Source organism: Kogia breviceps, chromosome 12, assembly GCF_026419965.1.
Source record: "Kogia breviceps isolate mKogBre1 chromosome 12, mKogBre1 haplotype 1, whole genome shotgun sequence".
Taxonomy (NCBI): Eukaryota; Metazoa; Chordata; class Mammalia; order Artiodactyla; family Physeteridae; genus Kogia; species Kogia breviceps.
Window position 1 is genome coordinate 59,253,127 of NC_081321.1, and position 21,406 is coordinate 59,274,532.

The window sequence follows — 21,406 nt, forward strand, 5'->3', positions numbered from 1 at the left end:
TATTTGATTATGCTTTTCTTTATAGTTGCCATCTAGAGAGGCCCTTTTTATGTTCTAATATTTGTTCTGTTTTAGCATAATTATGAGACTTTACTAGGCCTAATATCATGTAGTAACACATTAATAGGTTAGGGAATGTTTTCCCTTTAAAACAACTTTATAATTTCACAGATTTTTATGTGAAAAAAAGATATAATCACATTTAGATATGATATCAATTCAGATTAATCTTTTTAAATAAACAGAAGTCAGATAACTTAACAGTTAAATCAAGGTGTAAATTGTAGTTAGCAAACTGTAGACATTATGGAATTGCACTGTCTCAATTATGGCTAATTTTAAACAGTCCTCCTCTTTCCATCATTAAGATCTTGAGGAAGGTTCTATCTAGAAGGGTATTTCTTTTTTTTAAAGGAAATGCTGCTGTTTTTTGTTTTTGTTTTTTAAGATATTGGGGGTAGGAGTTAATTAATTAATTAATTAATTTTTGCTGTGTTGGGTCTTCGTTTCTGTGCAAGGGCTTTCTCTAGTTGTGGCAAGAGGGGGCCACTCTTCATCGCGGTGCGCGGGCCCCTCACTATCGCGGCCTCTCGTTGCGGAGCACAGTCTCCAGATGCACAGGCTCAGTAGCTGTGGCTCACGGGCCGAGTTGCTCCGTGGCATGTGGGATCCTCCCAAACCAAGGCTCGAACCCGTGTCCCCTGCATTATCAGGCAGATTCTCAACCACTGTGCCACCAGGGAAGCCCCTAGAAGGGTATTTCTTAATGTTACACTTTAACAATGTCAACAGATGCAGTGGTCAAATGGTATGAAATTTTGAAATTATGTATTATAAAATATGAGACGTGTGCAATATTGTGTTTCCCCAAATTAAAAATGTCATCAAGTTATTTCCATCTCAAATTTCGAACTGCTTTTAGTGTCACAGGGCAGCACCACTTTAGCTGGTGAACAGAGATTCCCACCATTCACTGTCAGCATTGGTCTCCGATTGTGTGGGGTCTTCAGGGACACTTCCCTCTCATAAAATAGATCAGTCCTGTTTCCCCTGCCAGAGTAGCAGGGGCTGTTTTCTTTTCTCCATATGCTTTTGCTAGTACAGGGTATTTTTACAAAGTCTCTTTACCCATTAAACTTTGAGTTTTGAATTGATTTTTTTTGGCTTCTCAATGGAGAATATTAATTAAAAATCCCTGAGAGCATGGAGACTGTTGTATTAGCTTTGGAATTTCTTTTACAGAATTTGAGAACTGGAAGAGATCTCGGAGGTTACCTAGTCTATTTAACTTCTGTACGTGAACCCATCAAGAAACTGAGTCAGGTAAGTAGGTTAGGATAATGTAGGAAGGAGAGGGCAGATTTGTATCTAGTTCTTTCTCCTGAGCCAAGCTGTTTCTGAAAGTGAAGTGCTAATCACATTTGAAGGGACTGAGTATAAAAGGACACTTCAGTTGTGCCTCTACCTACAAACCAGTGGGAAGAGAAAAAAGCAGTTCAAGTGTAAACAATCAAAGAGTAAAGGCTCTGAAGCCAGCACATTCACTGAAAATAGTTCAGTTTGATTAGTCATAGGACTTAGGTGTAGATTTAATTAATAACTTCTGTTTGGCCTTATGGATATTAAACATTCAGACTCTTTTCACTTTTACAAGCACCTAAATCAAATATGGCCACAAAATGGCTTTAAAGACATTTATAAGCTAAAGAAAATAATCATAAATTCTCCCAATAATATATGTGTTTCTGAGAGGAGCATCAAGCACTTTGATAAGTCTTACTCCCCTGCATGGCTCTAGCATTGACAAAGTCAAAGTCTCTCCAATTTAGTCATCTACACACTGAAGGCAACTTCTTTATAGGAATACTAGTGAATCATCTCTTTAAGATTTTTGTTAGGTACACCATCTGAAATTTTCCCTTTTTTGGTTTTGGTTTGAGGAGGGTAGAATAGACATTCTCTAAAAAATAAAATTAAAAAGTTATTATACCAAAGTACTTGCTTCTTAGAGGTACGTTACGTACTTTCAGAAATTAACAAAAGAAAAACTCACTGGGACCCTTCTGTAACATTGATATGAGAGGAAGAAATATTTACCCACTTGACCTCGATATTGAGTTTATTGGCTAAAGTTGCATTTTAGGGGAATCAGTGTTTTAATAAGTTGTGTTCACTCCAGGTTAATAAGCTCGTGTCCACTCCACTTAGGTCTCAAAAATAACCTATCCACTAATTTAATCATAGCCGGTAGAGACTTTACTAATTGGTAAATATATTTTAATTCTGAAATCTTGGAGAGTTGCCTTGTAGAAATTTTCAAAAGTACATGGATAAAATACAAAGAAGAACAGAAAAAGCCTTCTTTGAATCTTTTCTTGACTAATATCATTTTACAGAAAGGTCTTAAAGATCCTTTAATGGGTTACCTCTTCATTTAGGTAATGGTTCTCAGACTTCTGGGGGGTGGTTCCAGATCCCTCTTATAATGCAAGTGAGTTGAATCCATGGACTTTAGATCAATAATCCTGAACTGCTGGATCAGTACCCTAAGGTTAGAGAAGTTTGGTGAGCTGCTAAGAGTCACACAGCTCTTTTTGCCTGCCTATATTCTGTGAAAACAAACTAACAAACCTTGACTCCTCAACTCTTAAAATGCATACAGGCAGATACATATGGACAGCAAGAGCACAGAGATTTAAAAACAGAGCATAAAAAAGTAACTTGAACAGAATGTGGCATTTCCCTTGGTCTGCTGCTAACGGCCCACATACAACATGCTTAAGAAAAAAGAAACAAAAAACAAGAAAACAAAACACCCTGGCACTTCGTTTTATCATCATTTAAAAATGATTCAGGGTATATGCCCAGGAGTGGGATTGCTGGGTCATATGGTAGTTCTATTTTTAGTTTTATAAGGAACCTCCATACTGTTCTCCATAGTGAGAGAACTGTGGCTGTATAGCTGTATCAATTTACATTCCCACCAACAGTGCAGGAGGGTTCCCTTTTCTCCAAAAGACACAGACGTAGAGAACGGACTTGAGGGCACAGGGGGGAAGGGGAAGCTGGGATGAAGTGAGAGAGTAGCACTGAAATATATACACTACCAAATGTAAAATGGATGGCTAGTGGGAAGCTGCTGCAAAGCATAAGGAGATCAACTCCATGCTTTTGGACGACCTAGAGAGATGGGATAAGGAGGGTGGGAGGGAGGCTTAAGAGGGAGGAGATATGGGGATATATATATATACACACACACACACACACACACACACACAGCCGATTCACTTTGTTGTACAGCAGAAACTAACGCAACATTGTAAAGCATTTGCACTCCAATAAAGATACGAAAAAAAAAATGATTCAAATGGACATTTAGAATGTATGGTACTGGGAATGTATCCCATCTGGGGATAGAGGGTAAAGAGCTTCACTGCACATAGGTCTGTGTTTTCAGTAGTTTTCGGGCTGAAGTTGATGCATATTTTGGGCTCTTGTCTTTGGTCATGCTTTTAAAGCCAAACACAATACCTTAATGTATATTTTCAGAACTCCAAAGCCGGTGGCATTAAACATTCCTTTTTGTAAGAAAATAATTAGGGACATGATTTTCTTTTAATGCCTTCAGGATTTGAAGATATGAAAGAAATGTGTAAAAAGGAATTACTTCATTCTCTTTTTATTCTGCACTTAAAAAAATTGGCTCTGAAGCCCATCACATTTTGTTTCATTAAAAACTAGAGACTCCTGCCTGTGAGCTGTTACCTTTGGAGTGGCTGTTTTCTGAATATTGTTCCAATTAGAGTTCTTCACCCAAATTCTATGGGCTGGATATCCCATATACTCATACATACTCTGCACTATAATTTAAAGCATCTACAAACTTAGGCAAGAATCCGTAACCAGTCAATGGTATATGAATCTGTTCTGATGATACTGCTATCAGTGGACACGTCCTATTGATAACTGTTCTAAAAAAGTTTAAACGATTTTCATGATAACACTGAAAACAGCAAAAAAAAAAAAAAAAAAAAAAAAAAAAAAGTGATTGTGGCTAGGTGAAGTGAAAAACTGACCAATCACTGAATATACTTGTTCACTGTTCTCATTCTAAAGTAATGGGGCTCATGTCCTCAGCTTTTCTCAGTCTCAAGTTTGTGGTCCCGAATATTACACTTTAGGTATTAGATTTTAATCATTTCCTCAATCTAAAAACGGGAATTTTTCGATGGGAAAAAACCCGTCTCTTTTCTTTAGCCTTGACTTCCGGAGGATTCTAATGTTTCCTTGCTAACCCTTATTTTAATACTGCACACCTGGACACAGCACACAGTATAATATACGCAGTCAGGCTTCGGAGAATTTATTTCAATTTACATACAATCCTCCAAATCCTCTGGCGAGCTTGATGTGAAACCTGAGACAGCTACGTCTCCCCAGCCGGATCTTCCTTTGCTTCTGGGCGTCAATAGCCAAAGGCTCCAACGATGCCTCCGGGGAAGCGCAGTGGGGCCAAAGAGTCCGGAAGAGGGGTGGCTGCGGGGCTTGTTGCGCTGACGATTTACAGGGTACTTCTTGCACGCGGCTCAGCTACCCCCTCTGTGGCTGTGTGTGTCTGGTGTGACAGAGCGTTGAAAAGCTCTCTAATCTCCCAGCGCCTGCCCCTGCCGCTCAGCCGCTCCCCTCCCTCCCTCCTTCCCAGTCTCCTCGCGCTCTCTCGCTCGCTCCTTTGCCTTTCTCGGGGAGTTTCAGTCCCTGAATGCAGCCAGAGTAGCTCTGGCAATCTAGACCTGGAGCCTGTGTGTACACGCTCACGCGCACACGCGCGCACACACGCACACTCACTCGCACACACGCACTCAGGTTCTCCCCACGGGGATACAGAGCAAACCCGGAGCTTCATCTACCTGAAGGGGATGGCCCGGCCGGACACTTCCTGCTCACTTGTCATCTCCGCAGGTCAGAGCAACGTCGGAACTAGGGAGGCTCGCTGTCCACTGTGCAACCTCACGCTGTATGCCGCTACCTCTGCTTAAAGTGTCCAGGCTGGAGGAGAAGGTTTCTCCAGGACAGATTTCCGGCGCAGCTCTGCGGCCCTGGGGCTTCACTGGGCTGGTCCACCCCGGTCTCTTCCTCCCGGCCATCCTCTCGTCCCCGCCTGCGGGGTGCATGGCTCGGGCGCCTCCGCTGCTGCTGCCGCCGCCACTGCTGCTGCGAGCACATCCCACCCAGAGGACTGAACGCCGCCGCTGGAGTGGGGAGAGAAAGCGGCAGCCCTAACTTCCTTCTTCATCGCTTCCTGTACTTGCCAGCCGAGGACCCGCGGGAAGGCTCCCGCGGAAAGCCAGGCGAAAGCTCTGCGCAGGGCACTGCGAGCTAGAAGCCGCAGGCGCACAGGGGCGGGGGCAGCACGTGCCCCTGAGCTCGGCGCCCGCCGGAGAAGTAGCGCGCGTTGGGGCGAGCGAGACGCTTTCCAAGTTGGGCGCGTCCCAGAGCTCGCCGCCCCGCGCCTCCGCGCCGGTGTCCGGAGAGAGGCGGGGCTGATGGGAGGCGCCGAGGTTGCTGTCGCCTACGGCCAGAGCCCGTCTTAAAAGAAGCCGGGGCAGTCTCCCCAGGGTCCCAGCTGGCGTCGCGCCCTCCGCCCGCGTGAGCTCTCTGATGCCTGAGCTGGCGGTGGCCCGGGTGGGCCGCCCGCGGGGGGTGCCGGAGGGGGCGGGGGAGGAGCAGGAGGCGGTGTGATGGCCCTGGACGGCGAGCGGGGGGAACAAGAGGAGGAGAAGAAAAAGAAGAAGAAGAAAAAGAAGAGGAAGAAGAGGAAGGAGGAGGAGGGGGCTAAGAAGAGCAACTCACCCTTCGCGGCCACGATGGGGGAGAACGACGCCGCGCTGCGGGCCGGCGGCAGGGGCATCTCGGACCCGTGGGCGGACTCCATGGGGGTGCGACCCCGCACCACCGAGCGCCACATCACTGTGCACAGGCGGCTAGTGCTGGCCTTCGCCGTGTCCATCGTGGCGCTGCTCGCGGTCACCATGCTCGCGGTGCTGCTCAGCTTGCGCTTCGACGAGTGCGGGGCGAGCTTACCGCCTGGCGCCGACGGCGGCCCCGCCGGCTTCCCAGCGCGCGGCGGCAACGAAAGCCTTCCGGGTTCGGCCCGGCGCAACCACCATGCTAGCGGAGAGTCCTCGCAGCCCGGGGCAGGCGGGGAGGCCCACCCTGAGACCCCGGCCGCCCGGCCGCCGTCGGAGGAGGAGCGGGAACAGTGGCAGCCGTGGACTCAACTGCGCCTGTCGGGCCACCTCAAGCCTCTGCACTACAATCTCATGCTCACCGCCTTCATGGAGAACTTCACCTTCTCCGCGGAGGTCAACGTGGAGATCGCGTGCCGGAACGCCACTCGCTACGTCGTGCTGCACGCCTCCCGTGTGGCGGTCGAGAAGGTGCAGGTGGCCGAGGACCGGGTAGCCGGGGCGGTCCCGGTGGCTGGCTTTTTCCTCTACCCGCCAACCCAGGTCTTGGTGGTGGTGCTGAATAGGACCCTGGACGCGCAGAGGAATTACAATCTGAAGATCATCTACAACGCCTTGATCGAGAACGAGCTCCTGGGCTTCTTCCGCAGCTCCTACGTGCTCCACGGGGAGAGAAGGTACGGAGGGAGGCGGTGCCTGGCACCGCCCCACCCAGCCAGGCTGTTCGAAACCGCCGGGCAGCCGGCCACCCAGGGACCGGGCTAGCTTCGGATACCCGGGAAGCGAGGGATGGGGGAAGGAAGCGAAGGTGAGGTGTGGCCATCACCCAGAACTCTCGGGGTCTCCCAGGTGCCTGGGCTCTCCCTGCGGCCAACTCCACAAACTCACCAGTGCCAAATGCCACTCCTCCTCGAGGCTGGGACCCCCTGCCCCGTCAAAGTTCCTTAGCCAACCTGGGGCACACAGCAATTTTTTTTTATTTTGTAAACGGTAGTGTGTAATCTGAGCGAAGTTGGGCCAGGTGACATCAAAAGCCTGCCTAGTTACCTACGAGGGAAAATTCGTGAGTCCCCGGAGGCCAGGGCAGCAGCGCATCCCGGTTAGAGGTTAGATGTCAGGACAGGGCAGGCAGGGCAAGACCCTCCCCTCCCCCACCATGCCCGTTTCTGGAAGGCGCAGAGTATTGGATAGGCTCTGGCTCCATGAAGTTTTACAAAACTGGAAGTTGAGATTCTGGGTAGTAAGAGCCAGTCCCAGTGACAGAGTAAGGGGGCGGGCGTGGACTGGTGGTGGTGCTGGCGGCTGCCATGGCCAGTGCCAGCGAGAAATGTTCCTGCCGGTGCTGCGAGCTCTCTCCTAACAGAGTGACTCCAGTTTGTTCACGAGTTACTGCCTCTGGAAATGGCTCCAGCGGTGAAAGGGGGAAAGCTAACCGTCAGTCTCAAATGCCTTGTTAGTGAGTGCCTTTGATGCTTTTTAGATTTGGGCAGTATTCTGTTTCGTCTTCTTTCTTTTTTTTTTTTTTTTTTTTTTTAAAGGCTGTGGGGCTTTCCATCTCTTGTTTAGAGCTTCGACTTCAGAGTCCAACAGAACTGGGTTCAAATCTCAGCTGCAACTCTACTTGTGGTGAAGGCTTGAGGAAGCTGATTAAGCTAAGTCAACAATTCCTGACAATAACAGCCTCTAGTGCTTAATGAGCATCCTGTATTAACTTAATCTTACAGGAACCCCATGAGATAGATGCTATCAACACTCCCTATTGTACAGACGGGGAAATGGAGGCACCAATAAGTCGAGTAACTTGTAACATTGTGAGCCAGCAAAGCAGGTTTTAGACTCAGGCAGTTTGGCTGCAGAACCTATACTTTTAGTTTTAACTTGGGGAAATAATAATAATAATATCCGCAAAGGATTGTTGCAGGTGTCCGCAAGTAAATGCATTGAAAAGCACTTAACTCTGTACTTGGCACATAGAGTGCTCACTCATGTTATGAGTGTCCTGTGGTATAAGCTCTCAAGCATGTTGTTGAATGAATAAACAAGTGATTCTTGCTTTTTTGCCCTAGCCCATTGCATTTAAAATAACTTTGATTAATTAAATGGCTGTAGGGCCAGGGAATAACCAAAATGAACTTAAAAATGAACTCAGCCTTAGGAGTGGAGGCAGGTTGGAGATTAGTAATGATGCCACTGGCAGAGCCTCCCCTGTTCTCAAGAGAGTCTCACAACAGCTGAAAATTTGGGATCAGAGCAGTCCAGGGCTCCTGAGGTCAGCAGGTTTGGCAGTGGAGAGCTGGGACTCAAACTTTGGTTTTCTGATCCCTGGATCAGGGCTCATGATGTCTGGAAGCTCTCAGAAGAAGCTGATATAGTATAAGAGGCTAAGGAAATTTCAGTGTGTTATAAGAGGACACAAAAGTGTTAGTATTTATAGAGTCCTGTGGTGTAGCCTCTGTCCAATGCTTTAGTGGTTGTATGATAATTAAAGTCTCCTATAAGTGACTGTATAAATTATTCACTTTCAAACTCCTAAGATCAGATGTGGATAATTTAAACCCCCTCCCACCACTTTCTCTGACATATTCTAAAGAATACAGACTAAAAGGATTAAAAAGAAAATCCACGATCATATCAAATTTGGGGGAAAAGCATAGAAGGCACATTTGCATGTTATGTCAAAATGTCAATAGTGGGAGTTGCATATCATTACTGATAAATCTTGCTGTGGTGAAATAAATACTTCCAGAAAGTCCTGTTTTTTGAGCCATGCCAAAATATATTTGGTGAACTGAGCTTGTTTTGGTCAGTGCTTTCAAACGAACAGGACTCTTAAAAAGACCAGATGTTCCTGCTTGACCCATAACTGATTTCTTGTACCCTAGTGCATAATTTGTATTCAAACTCTCTCGTTCAGTTTTCCCCAAAGATGGTTGAGAGTTTAACCTAGTGCACATGTGGCTAAACTCTGCATCCCAACAGTTGTGCAGGATTTGCTGTTTCTGGAGATCCCAGGATGATTTTATTTCTAAACAGCCTCTTAGAGAAAGTACTTGTTCCTCTTTTTTCCCCTTCATTCCAAAAGGACATAAATGCAAACTCTAAATTTTCACTTGATTAGTGATTACATATCTTGGTCTTTAGTTAGTCAGAATTTTTGCCAATTTATCAGATAATTTCTGGAATGAAAGTAAATATTTAATCTGGCAATGGGGAGTCACAATGAGCAACCTGAAATATTTAAAAAGAGCAATACTAGCATTCAGTCTACCTTACTTAGCCTGTGTGGAAACAACTTGTTACTAATCAATCTGATTCTTTAACTCACTCCTCACAGATCTGAGAGATGTAATTTGGGTCAGGCAGGAAAATTAGATTTCACTATGTGCTGTATGCCTTTGACCCTTTGAAGGTTCCCTGGTTTTGTTCTACAGGGAAGACTTACCTCTCCTGGTTCCCATATTACAATAAAGGTTGGAAGACAAGCTCCCGGTTAGAACCCAAGGCTTCTCCACTTGAGGCACATCTTTTATTCTCAGTTAATCATTTGGCTAAAGGGAAATTCACCACTTGTTGAATATTGCAAAGAAGTTCTCTTAAATTTGAAATGCTTACACACTGCAGTAAATTACCTGTGTTAGGCAGAATATATACTCCCTTTTCCCTCAGGTAGGTGGGCAGCAGGCAGATGTGGAGGGTGTGTATTCATGCCATAATATCCTATAGTAGAATGTGCTTGCTTAGAATTAGGCAAAATCTTCATTTACCTGAAGTAATTGCCACTTTGGGGCAGCCAGATGGTGAGCATACCCGTGTTCAAAGTAGGGTACCTTAATTTAGATCCAGATGGCCAGATTGAAAGAGGAAATTTATCCAAAGTAAATGAACATTTTATTCACTTTCAAAAGGGAGACTTTTTCTGTGATAAACTTTGGGTCTGTGACATGCCACAGTGACAGAAGACAGGATGAAAAAAGGAGGTCTTTTTCTGTCAAGGGTTATTTAGAGAGAAACCATCATCTCCAAGTAAAATGAGAAGATAAAATTGTGGTTCTCAAAGAGAATTGCCAAAAACTCCTTTGCAAAAATCTTTTGGAGAGCATAGAGGATTTTATGGGTAGTCATTGATCATTTGTGGTATTAGCATACATGGTTTGGTGCCTTGTACTTTTTCTGGAGTGAATTAATAATCATGGTATTTAATAAAAACAAGAAAACCACCATGTTGTTTTTATATTGAAAGCAGCCCCATTTCTCCACTTACTCTGCTGAGGAGATATCTTTACATGAGCAAGTTGGAATAAATGGCTTTTTGCCTCTCTAAAGAGGGCTCTGAACTGAAAAATCTGGGAGAATGGTTTGTTTCTTTGAAAACTTTTTATATGATTCCTTAATGGACTTAGCTCATTGTTTTCTTGTCACTGCACACATAACCATATGGCCAAACTGAGTCCAGTGTTGGATTCTGGTCACAATTCAAAATGCCACCAGTAAACTAAATCTAGAAACTATTGGGGGAAGGAAAGTTTTGACCATTTAATAATTACTTATTCAGGGAGGAAAATCCATACAATTGGTGTTTGTCTTGCTGTGCTTTTGATCACCTTGGATAGTAATAAAGTCTACCTTATTTATGAAAGAGTTAAATTAATTTGCCTGTGTTTTTATTCATTCAAAACAACTCTAGACAGGGCCTATATGCTCTGGATCTCTTTCAAGCAAAGATAGACCTGTGACTGGTTTCCCTGTGTTGGATTTGCATAACATATTTATTTCCTCAAATCAGTTTTTGCCATCGTGTATGTGGATGGGCTTGAGACAACAGTACAGGGCAACAGTTTAGGTTTGCTTGAGGATGATGTTGACATTTGGACAATACTTATCTCTTTAAGAACAGGACTCTCTTCTTTAAGCATGGCTTTAAAGAATGGTATAAAAAGAGTGAAGAAGAAATAGTCTACCTTTAACACATAAGTGTTTGACAGTCTGTAAAGAAGGGCATCCCTCCGAAACCCCAGGCTCATCTTCCATGATCATCACCTTATCGTCCTTTTAGTTCTTTGTGTGTCCTTTACATCCTTTCAAACTTACAGTAGTGGCTGGGTTCTTCCAGAGTTTCTCAAAGACCCATGCAATCCTGCTTTTTGCCACTAGAGAGTGGCTGCTCTCTCCAACAGCATTTTGCTACATAGGGTTTGAGAGAACATAAAGATGCAAAACACTCCTTGCCCTTCCCAGTTCTTTGGACAATCTGAAATGATTCACAAACAGGCACAGCTGGACGGTGGTGAGTGGGCTGTGAGAGTGAAATAAGACTGGCAAGATCTTACTGAGTGGGGCTGAATTGAGGTGGAGGGTCCCAGGCTCCCCACTCCTGCCCTCCTTGGCTCCAGGTGTGCCTTCTCAGTCTCTGAATAAACAAGGGGCCCCAGGGTTTAAGGAGCTCTGGCAACAGTTGTGCAGGGACAGGGGAGAATGGATTCCTCCCAGTGCAGACCTGTGTTGATTTGCCGGGTGAAGTTTTAGTTTAAGTATTCGGATCTTTCCTCATGACTACACACTCAAACAAAACAAAACCAAACAAAAGATAGGATGGAAAAGGAATGAAGTTGTAAAATTGCCACTGTTGGTTACATTTTATCTCTTTAAGAATAAGTGAGCCACTTTTAGTTGTGTTGCTGTGTGGAAAGGTGTGTGTGTGTGTGTGTGTGTGTGTGTGTGTGTGTGTGTGTGTGTGTGTGTGTGTATGTTCAGGGACTCTGGAACCAGACTGCCTCGATTTATGTTTTGACTCTGCCATTTATTAGCTTTATGATATTGGCCAAGTTTCCTAAACGTTCTGCATCTGGTATTCTTACCTGGAAAATGGGGATAATGATATCCTCTTTCATGGGGTTATTTGTGAGGATTACATGAGTTAAGTATGAAAGCAATTAGAATGGTGTCTGACAACTGGTAAGCACGTTTGTGGGTATGAAATACGATTATATTGTTACATGACTGGACATCTACTCTTTGAGCTGGTACAAGGTCATTGAGGCTCAATGTTTTTGCCTTAGGTTTCCCCTTACTAGCAAGACAGTGGGAAATGGTCACTGTGGACATCCCTTCCACTGCTGTTTGTTTTGCCCCCCCTAAGCAGAGTTCAAAAGATGGGGGAGAGGAAGAAGCAGAGCCCGTCCACAGTGAAGAAGGAAGGGAAGAGAAAGGCTGTGGTGTTTCACAGCTAGAGAAGCTCCATGCTTGGTCCAGACACTGAGATGGAGAGGGTTGAGGGAGTGGGAAGAGTGTGTAAAACAAAAGGAACGCACAACTCTGATTATGGCCCTGCTCTCTGTCAGCAGTAAGAAAAGAAAAAACCAGCTACCAAAGGGTCAGGAGGGTGCCTGCCTTGTCACTGGAAGCTAGTACAGGAAAAGAAAAGCTCCAAGTACCAAGGGAAAGGCACATCAGTCGTTAGATACTGTTTTCAAGACTTTGAGTTCCACCAGTAGTAGTACTTTATAATACTTACATAATACTTTTTCTCTTTCCACTATTAAAGAAATGAATCGCAGACACTAGTTTATTTATTCTTATGAAAACCTAGTATTATGGCACAGGAAAGTAATTTTAATGCATTCGTAATACTCTTCATCAATGGTGATCAAGTACTCAGTGCTCATTTTCGATAACAGTATTTAGTGCATAAAAACGAAAACAATTATGAATTTTATGCTCTGTTTTTATAACACGATTATTCACGTGTGCACCACTTCCTACATACATTTTTCTGGCATTATTGCATTATGTTTTTAGTTTACTAGAATGGTTATTTTAAAAACAATAGACTACATGCTTGCTTATAGCACTGAATATTCAGCAGGAACACTTCTCTTCTGAAATGGCAGAGTTTTACTGACTCATTGAAGTACACAAAAACACACAGTCTAGGGCTTCCCTGGGCTTCCCTGGGCTTCCCTGGGCTTCCCTGGTGGCGCAGTGGTTGAGAGTCTGCCTGCCGATGCAGGGGACGCGGGTTCGTGCCCCGGTCCGGGAAGATCCCACGTGCCGCGGAGCGGCTGGGCCGGTGAGCCATGGCCGCTGAGCCTGCGCGTCCGGAGCCTGTGCTCCGCAACGGGAGAGGCCACAACGGTGAGAGGCCTGCGTACCGCAAAAAAAAAAACAAAAACAAAAAATCACAGTCTAAACAACGACCCATTTTGGCTTAAAATGTTTTGTCACTGAGTAATAATTTGCATTTTGATTAACAGCCTTAACTTTAAATGGGACGTGTAACTTCCATGATCTTGTAAATTTATTCAGTTTCTGGAAACAGTTGAATAGTAGCTGGATGATCCACTGGATCACTTCTTTCGATCTTGGGAGTTTTTATTACCAATTTTAACCTGTTGCAACCGTAGACAAATTGCAGTTGCAATAGAAGCAAGTTCAAAGAGCATTTTTCACTGTGCTGTATGTGTGGTCTGCATAGAGGTGGCCAAAATGGAAACTTCTCAAAAACGCCTTGCCATTTTTGAGGTTCTCTTGGTTTTGGTGGGCTCCACAATGAAACATGAATCAATCTGAATACTAGCAGTGTTATGCAAATGTTTGTTTCTTCTGCATATTTTAACATTATGAAAAGGGAAACTGAAAATAATGGAACAGAAATTGCATCATATACTGTAATTTGTTGGCAATATCAACCAACGTTAATGCATTACTTCTGCTGAATCTTTTTTTTTTTTTTTTTTTTTTTTTTTTAACATCTTTATTGGAGTACAATTGTTTTACAATAGTGTGTTAGTTTTCCCTCTACAACAAACTAAATCAGTTATACATACACACATGCTCCCACATCTCCTCCCTCTTGCATCACCCTCTCTCCCACCCTCCCTATCCCACCCCCCCAGGCGGTCACAATCTGCTGAATCTTATAATGACTTGACACAAGTAGCTTGCCTAGTGAACTTCCACAGAAATGAGAAGAAATCAATTCTCTGTATCCTTAAGAGGCAACATAGAGCTTTAAGCTCTACTTCTTAGCTCAACCAAAATGTTAAATAGACAAGTTGTTAAGAAATCAAGTAATTTATTTTAGGTGGAAGAGTATTAAAATGCATGTATATTATTCATATTTTTCTATTTATGCTGAAGTGACATTCTTGGAATAACACTTCCAGAATGCCACTTTTGGAGGTGGAATGTTTTTTTGATAATAGAGGGATTCCTTAAAAGATAAAAATGATTTTGTTTGAGAAAGCAGGAGAAAAATAGACAACAAAATGCTCTTCCCCATTACCTTTGGCCTCCTGCTGTTTTATTTTACTTCTTGCTGTATTTACATAGGTATTTCACATCCTTATTCTATATTAAAATGTTCTCTATCTTTAATTAATTTTTTGTATTTTTTTCTACCTGGTGTACTGCTACCACCTCAAACTCCACCTGAAATTTGCTCAGAAACCAAACTCATTATTTTCTGCTCCAAATCCCTTTCTCTAGAGGTCTCTGGCGTTTTTACTGACTGTAAGCAGGAAAGCAGTCTCACTTCCGCCAGTTGAAGGCAACCATAAAATATATGCAACGAAGACAAGATTATGTTTCTGAAATCCAACAGACACTGTTGCCTGTTGGGAGCATTGAGGCTGAAACTGGCTCTCTTTGTTAGAAAGGAGACTATCAAGGGTGAGAGAGGTGTTCGAGGTAGACGGGCAACACTGGGCTCCGAGAAAATCGGAACCCGGAAGAGAGCAGACAGGGTGTGAACTTAATATGTGAGGCAAAACTTTTTTTAAGGTTTATTTCTGTGTTACCAGTAGTCAATTGGCTCACTTCTCCATCTGTCTGTGACCCTTACTACCCAGGAATTTACGCTTCCTCCTCCATAAAGCCTTCCTTCAGTTCTTAAGACTGGTGGCTCTCAGCGGGGTCAGTCCTGCCTCCCAGGGGACATCTGCAGTGTCCGGAGACGTTTCAGTTGTCACAACGGGAGAGAGGGGGGTGCTACTGGCATCTAGTGGTAGAAGCCAGGGATACTGCTGAGCACAAGACGGCCCCGACAAAGAATAGTTATCCACCTTCGTATGTCAGTAGTGTCGAGAATTCTACCACGAAATCACCAATACTTAACATTAAAAAAAAAAAAAAAAATCAGTAGTGCCAAGGTTGAGAAACCTTGCTTTGGAATATGTAATTTCTTCATGCATTTTCCCTCGTTGTCATGGCTTTTTGTACGATACCTGTTTAGGCATATGTTTTATTTATTTTATCGGAGTATAAACTCTTTGAGGGAAGGAAGCATATCTATTTATCGTTTTCTCCACAGCGTTGAACACTCAAAAATGGTGACTAAGAGAAGCAAATGCGTTATAATAGATCTTGTAGCAAAAAGCCGTTTAGCAGTAGCATAATTTAATATTTTAAAAACATCTCATCAAATTCAGGGAATATTTTATTTTTAATTTTTGTTCAGTTATAGGATCTCAAGCTTGGAAAAGACCCGAAGTGTAATCTAGTCCAACTTTTCTTCTTTTCCAAGGGGCTTGTTTTGATTTGCTAAATACTGAATTGAAATTCAATTGCAATCGTCCTCAGGTGCCAGACTGTGAAATTGGTATTTCCTCATTTAGACATTATCAAATATATGCGGCCCTCAGTGCATAGATATATACTGTGTGTAAGAATTCATTAAGAATATTAATTGCAGAAAAAGTCACTAGATGATCTTTATAGTTCCTTTCAACTCTGAGAATCAGCGATTTAAATTGCTAGCCTTACTAACATATTTACTTCTATATGAGGCAAAAAGAGACTTGAGCACAACATGATTCTTCTGCATAAATATTTGGTTTATTAATTTCTCATTAGCTCAGAGGTATTTAGATCTTCTACATCTAATAAATTTCTACCCTTTAATTACTTAATACCAAAGACACCTTTGATTTTTTACTTAATGCCTAATGCATTCTAAGTACAGCCTCTCTGTTGAACTCTTGCAGAACTTTCCCCGAGTATTATTAGTTGTTTCTTATGTATTATATATATTTCCCTTTTCAGGTAGATTGCAAAGACCTTAAGGACAAAAATGGTTATATCTTTAAAAAAAATCCTACCACAAACCTAATAGAGTGAAAATCACACATAGCCAACAATATCTACTTGCTCAATGACTGGAATTGGATTTCTCAGATACTTGAAAGTTAAAAGGGAACACTTTTCCTTATATATTGAATTCCACAGGTATCTTTTAAATAGCCTCAGTAGAGAAATATGAAGCTCAGTGGACATTTTAATACGAAAGATAAGATTCAAGAACATATGGAAGACAAAAGCACGTGCAAATTGTAAATGGGTGCATCTTAATGAAAAGTTACTAACACTCCGTTAAGCAAGAACTATATTACTATCAGTAGAAAATAGGAAAAATATTACCAAGATGCTGGCAAGTCTGGAAAGAAGAACCTTTATTACCAATAGTCAAATAAAAACATTGTTTATAAATTATGGCTAAAGATTAATTTTACTGTTTTTGAAATAAAATTACCTTTTACTCAGACACAGAAAATGTGAATTCTAGACCCAGCTTTGCACTAATTGCCTGTGTAACTTTGGATAAATCACTCTACTGGAACTACTTTTTCATTTTAGGAATTTATGAGAGCTGGACAATTTGTTTCTAAGATTGCTTCCAACTTTAACCTTATATTTTTCTGAAGATTTATAGTTAAAACTTCTTTCCTATACATTACTCCATTTTATCATCTCGACAGTTTTGTAAGGGAGGCCTAGAAAATATTATTTTCCTTCTACTAATGAAAAAATAGACTCAGGTAGTTAAGTGATTTATCCAAGCCTGGTATGCAGCAGCCCAGTACTACTTCAAGATAATTCTCAATTCCCCTCTCTCAGAATAAATACACAATTAATCTTTAAAATGTCTTATTTTTCTCTGTTTCAAAACTAAACTTTTAAAATGTAAGCCCTCAATAATGCATGTACGCTTCATAATTTTAAAAAAGTATAAGCATTTACATTTCATGGTTTGAGCCAGGGATAGCCAGTAAGATTCAATACACATGTCAACACCTACTGATTGGTAATAACTGCCTGAAGTGCTGTGCTGAGAATAATTTTAAGGCCAAGTTTTGGCTCAGCGGGAAAGTGTGCTATGTGAGATTAACCATGAACACTGTGGATAATGGAGAGGAGAGGGGTGGCAGAACTACTACGGGGGAAAGAGGCTTTTAAAGAAATGACTTGTAGCACTCAGTAATGTTTTATGAAGGGTCTGTTTTTGACTTATGTCCAGTTTTAACTAGTATTATTTTAAAAGTTTAATTAATTTATGTCATGAATGTTTTCATAAATAATGGCCCCATTTTTAAGTTAAAAGTGTGTCCTTCTTCAAGTACTTAGTTTGAGTGTTTTGATTTGTAACCATAACAGTGAAAGGATATAGAGGGTGCTTCCGGAGTTTTAATGAGATGCAACTTTGCAGCTTGATCTGAAAACTTGAGGGCATTAAATATTATATATGTATATATATATATATGTGCACACATTGATGTATTTATTATATAGATGTTTATTAGTTAATTTACTTTATTATATTAACATATAATAACATATAATTTATATAGTAAATATATATTATGAGTGGTAAAAACCAATGGTGTCTGGATTATTCTATGTAAATGTATATTATAGCAGTCCAAGAAAGGTTGAAGATATTGTGAATCAGTGGCTGCTGCTTATTAACTGCCTTCTGGGTGCTGTTCATCTATTCACAGTGATAGGTGCTTTACATCCCCTTTTCCATTCTACTAAGCTTTACAATGTTTTTTAAGCTAGGCATGATTATTTCCTTTTAAGAAATGAACATGTACACCTTAGGGAAATTTAGTAATCATCCAAGATGATACGGCTAAGAAATGTTGTGGAGCCAGAATTCAGACCAAGTTTTGTCAGATTTCAAAATCCTTTTCCTTAACAAAATCAGGCCATGTCTTACTGAGATTTGAGGACATAGATGTTTCTCAGTGACGGTCTATGCCCTACTTGTATCTGATGACAAGTTTTGGATTTTGATTTCATTGTCCTTACTGGTTGTACAGTTTTGGAGAGGAGACTGAGGCATACCAATAAGGAGAACCATTATTTTCCAATACTGGTGGATGATGAGTTGTGATGATGAGTTGTTTTTCTGTAAAGTGTAATATTTTGTCTAATAAGCATGGCTCTGGGTTTAGAGAATTTCCTTTAGTTGAGACAAAAGTTCCCTGAAGAATTTTCATTGTTGGGGAAATATGTATGAAGTATGATGCTTCCATGCTGTTCATGCACTTAAGTTTGATTCAGAAAAACACTGTCTCATAATTCAGCAATTATTTTATAAGCAGAAGCATATAAAGTGGTTATAACTTAACTCAAGCCACAAATGTAATTGAGAATGTCATTTTCTTTTTTCCAGGTTCCTTGGTGTTACTCAGTTTTCGCCTACACATGCCAGAAAGGCATTTCCTTGTTTTGATGAGCCAATCTACAAGGCTACTTTCAAAATCAGCATCAAGCATCAAGCAACCTATTTATCTTTATCCAATATGCCGGTGGAAACTTCCGTGTTTGAGGAAGATGGATGGGTTACGGATCACTTTTCACAGACCCCTCTCATGTCCACGTATTATTTAGCCTGGGCAATTTGCAACTTCACATACAGAGAAACTACCACCAAGACTGGGGTTGTAGTAAGTATTTCAAGCTTAATGTTGTTTCTGGATAATGTACACTGATTTCTGGATTAACAATGAATCATTTCTATTCTCTTCACAACTTACATAGCTGAATTCTTTCCTTAATCCTTGGAAGGAAAATTATCTTCCTGGTTTCAGAGTCAGAGAGGAGCTTCTCTTCTATACCCAGCCCTCTTATTACTTTAATCACCTCCCCACCCCTGCCATTCCTGTCCTTCTTCATCACCTGAGTATCTCTGGAAGTGCTATTGTCTGTTATGCGAAATTGCCTCTTTTTATTTATATGATGGCAAAGCTTCTTTTTACTGTAGAATATTTCAAATATACAGAAAATGTGGATAATAATATAATAAACTTCTACTAGCCAGCTCTATAGAATCTAAACATTTTACCATCTTTGCTCCAGTCTAATTTATTTTTTGAGAAAGTAATGCATATTGGATAGAGTTGAAGCCCTCTGTGGACACCTGCCTGATCTCATTGCCTTGCCTCCTACCTCCTGCCTTGCCTTGAATTTGGATTTTGCCATTTCCATGAACCTTATCACACAATCATTAAGTATATTATTAATTATTACGTATAAATCTATTTACAATACATTCCATGCTTTAAAATTTCATTTAAGTGGTTTTATATTATAGATATCATTCTGCAACTTTATTTTATTTTTTGCTTAAAATTTTGTTTTTGTGGTTTATCTGAATAGAATGGTTGAGTGAATATATCAAAATTAGTCATCTTCCTATAAATGAACATGTTAATTTTTCTCTGATTTTCATTGATTAACAACAACGCTCAGTGAACATTTTTGTACATAAGTTTTTCTGCCAGTGTGCTAGAATTTCTGTAAGGTACGAAGCTTCTTTTAGCCCATAGCATGCAAGTGTATAGAAATATGTACTTAGAGAAGGGTGATATAAGGGAAGCCTAGAGAATTCACTCTCTGTATTAAATTTATAACAAGAATCAGTTGGATTCTTTAGGATCATTACCATTTGTAACAGCATGGTGTTCTAGGCATTTTTTACATGTTACTGTATTGCGTTAGTCAGATTAAGTCAGGTCATGCCTCTTAAGAACCTTCTCCTCATTTCAATGGCCTACACAATAAATATGCATTTATTTTAATTCTCATGCCAACCCTAAAGCAAGGTATTATAATTCCATTTTTCCAAGTGAATAAAGTAAATTTAGATTTAAAGAGATGAAGTAACTTTATCAGAGTAAAAAGTAAGCAAGTGGTAGGGCTGCAAGAAAAACTTCTATTGGTCTGATCCCAAATTTGGGGCTCTACCCACTCCACCCCCCTCCCCATACCCTAGGAGCTCTGTTTCACCATTTCACCTGTGTGTCGATATGAGAATTCAGGTAATGATTCTGTCCATCCGGTGGCCATCGTATTTGGTGTTGCTCAAACATAACAGAAGAAGTGTACAGAAATCTATATTCTTATTCTGTAGGAAGTTCATAGCTCTATAACAGCCTAAATATTGAATAATGGGTTTGGCTAAATAAATTTTCCTCACCGTTACTTTCAATTTAAATCACTGTGGAACCCATTTAGAAAATAAAATCTGCCTGCATACAAAATTAATGCCATTATTAAAGAACTGTGTATAGCGAATTAATCTACATAATCATTAAAACAGTACCTTAAATGCTAGATGTAGAAGGCTAGAAAAAAGATATTTTACTCTTTTGGACTTCTTATTTAGTATGTTGAATTCCTCTGATGTTTGTTGATGTCTCCTGTGGATACTTCAAGGCTATACATGTTGGACCATACACAGAAAAGGAATACTAAGATAAATCATTCCCTTATACATCTTCAAAAGTTGATGACTGACTACTTGACGTGGGTCTGTTAGGAGCATAGGGTACATTGGAAGTGTTTTTCCTAGTATGATTTCTTTAAAATATCCTAAAACTATTCTCAGCTGTACACAATTATGCTTGTTGCTAAATGATCCACATTTAAAATCAGACACACTCTAATTATTCAGATGTGACTTTTATTAGAGTTTAGAATTCAAGTAATTAGTAAACATTTTAAAATTCCTACTTATTTTTATGTAGAAAAGATAAACCATGCTACCAGAGAACATTGGAAGGTCAACTGAAATAAAAATTTGCTCTACAATCTAAAAATCCTAAGAATAGTAAAAAGGAAAACAAAATTGCTTTTGGGGAACCCTTTTATCAACTGTGGAACTAAAGTATAAAATCTGGTTTTCTGGGGAGACCTTCAAGATGGTGGACGAGTAAGATGTGGCAATCACCTACCTCTCCACAAATACATCAGAAATACATCTACATGTGGAACAGCTCCTACAGAATACCGACTGAACGCTAGCAGAAGACCTTAGACTTCCCAAAAGGCAAGAAACTCCCCTCGTACCTGGGTAGGGCAAAAGAAAAAAGGAAAAACAGAGACAAAAGAATAGGGACGGGACCTGCACCTCTGGTAGGGAGCTGTGAAGGAGGAAAGGTTTCCACACACTAGGAAGCCCCTTCGCAGGCAGAGATGGGGGGTGGCAGAGGGGGGAAGATTCGGAGCCATGGAGGTGAGTGCAGTGACAGGGGTGCAGCAAAGTGGAGAGATTCCTGCACAGAGGATCAGTGCCGATCAGCACTCACCAGCCTGAGAGGCTTGTCTGTTCACCCACTGGGACGGGTGGGGCCTGGGAGCTGAGGTTCAGGCTTCGGAGG

General features: G+C 41.5%; 1 protein-coding gene and 2 long non-coding RNA genes across 3 annotated transcripts in view; 2 read left to right on the forward strand and 1 right to left on the reverse strand.

Moving 5' to 3' along the window:
• Nucleotides 1-1,323, forward strand: part of LOC136792276 (uncharacterized) — a 210,666-nt gene extending 209,343 nt beyond the window's left edge. Inside the window, exon 4 of the long non-coding RNA XR_010835840.1 lies at nt 1,243-1,323. This is a non-coding gene — a long non-coding RNA (uncharacterized lncRNA). The remainder of the gene's footprint in view (nt 1-1,242) is intronic.
• Nucleotides 1,324-4,347: 3,024 nt separating this feature from the next.
• On the reverse strand, nt 4,348-5,478 carry LOC136792277 (uncharacterized). Its single transcript, XR_010835841.1, has 2 exons — nt 4,908-5,478; nt 4,348-4,615 (listed from the first exon to the last, which is right to left on the reverse strand). It is a non-coding gene; the product is annotated as an uncharacterized lncRNA (long non-coding RNA).
• Nucleotides 5,479-5,738: 260 nt separating this feature from the next.
• TRHDE (thyrotropin releasing hormone degrading enzyme) overlaps nt 5,739-21,406 on the forward strand; it is a 430,192-nt gene continuing 414,524 nt past the window's right edge. The window contains exons 1-2 of the mRNA XM_059082402.2: nt 5,739-6,643; nt 18,418-18,691. Coding sequence (XP_058938385.1) covers nt 5,739-6,643; nt 18,418-18,691 — 1,179 coding nt within the window. The remainder of the gene's footprint in view (nt 6,644-18,417; nt 18,692-21,406) is intronic.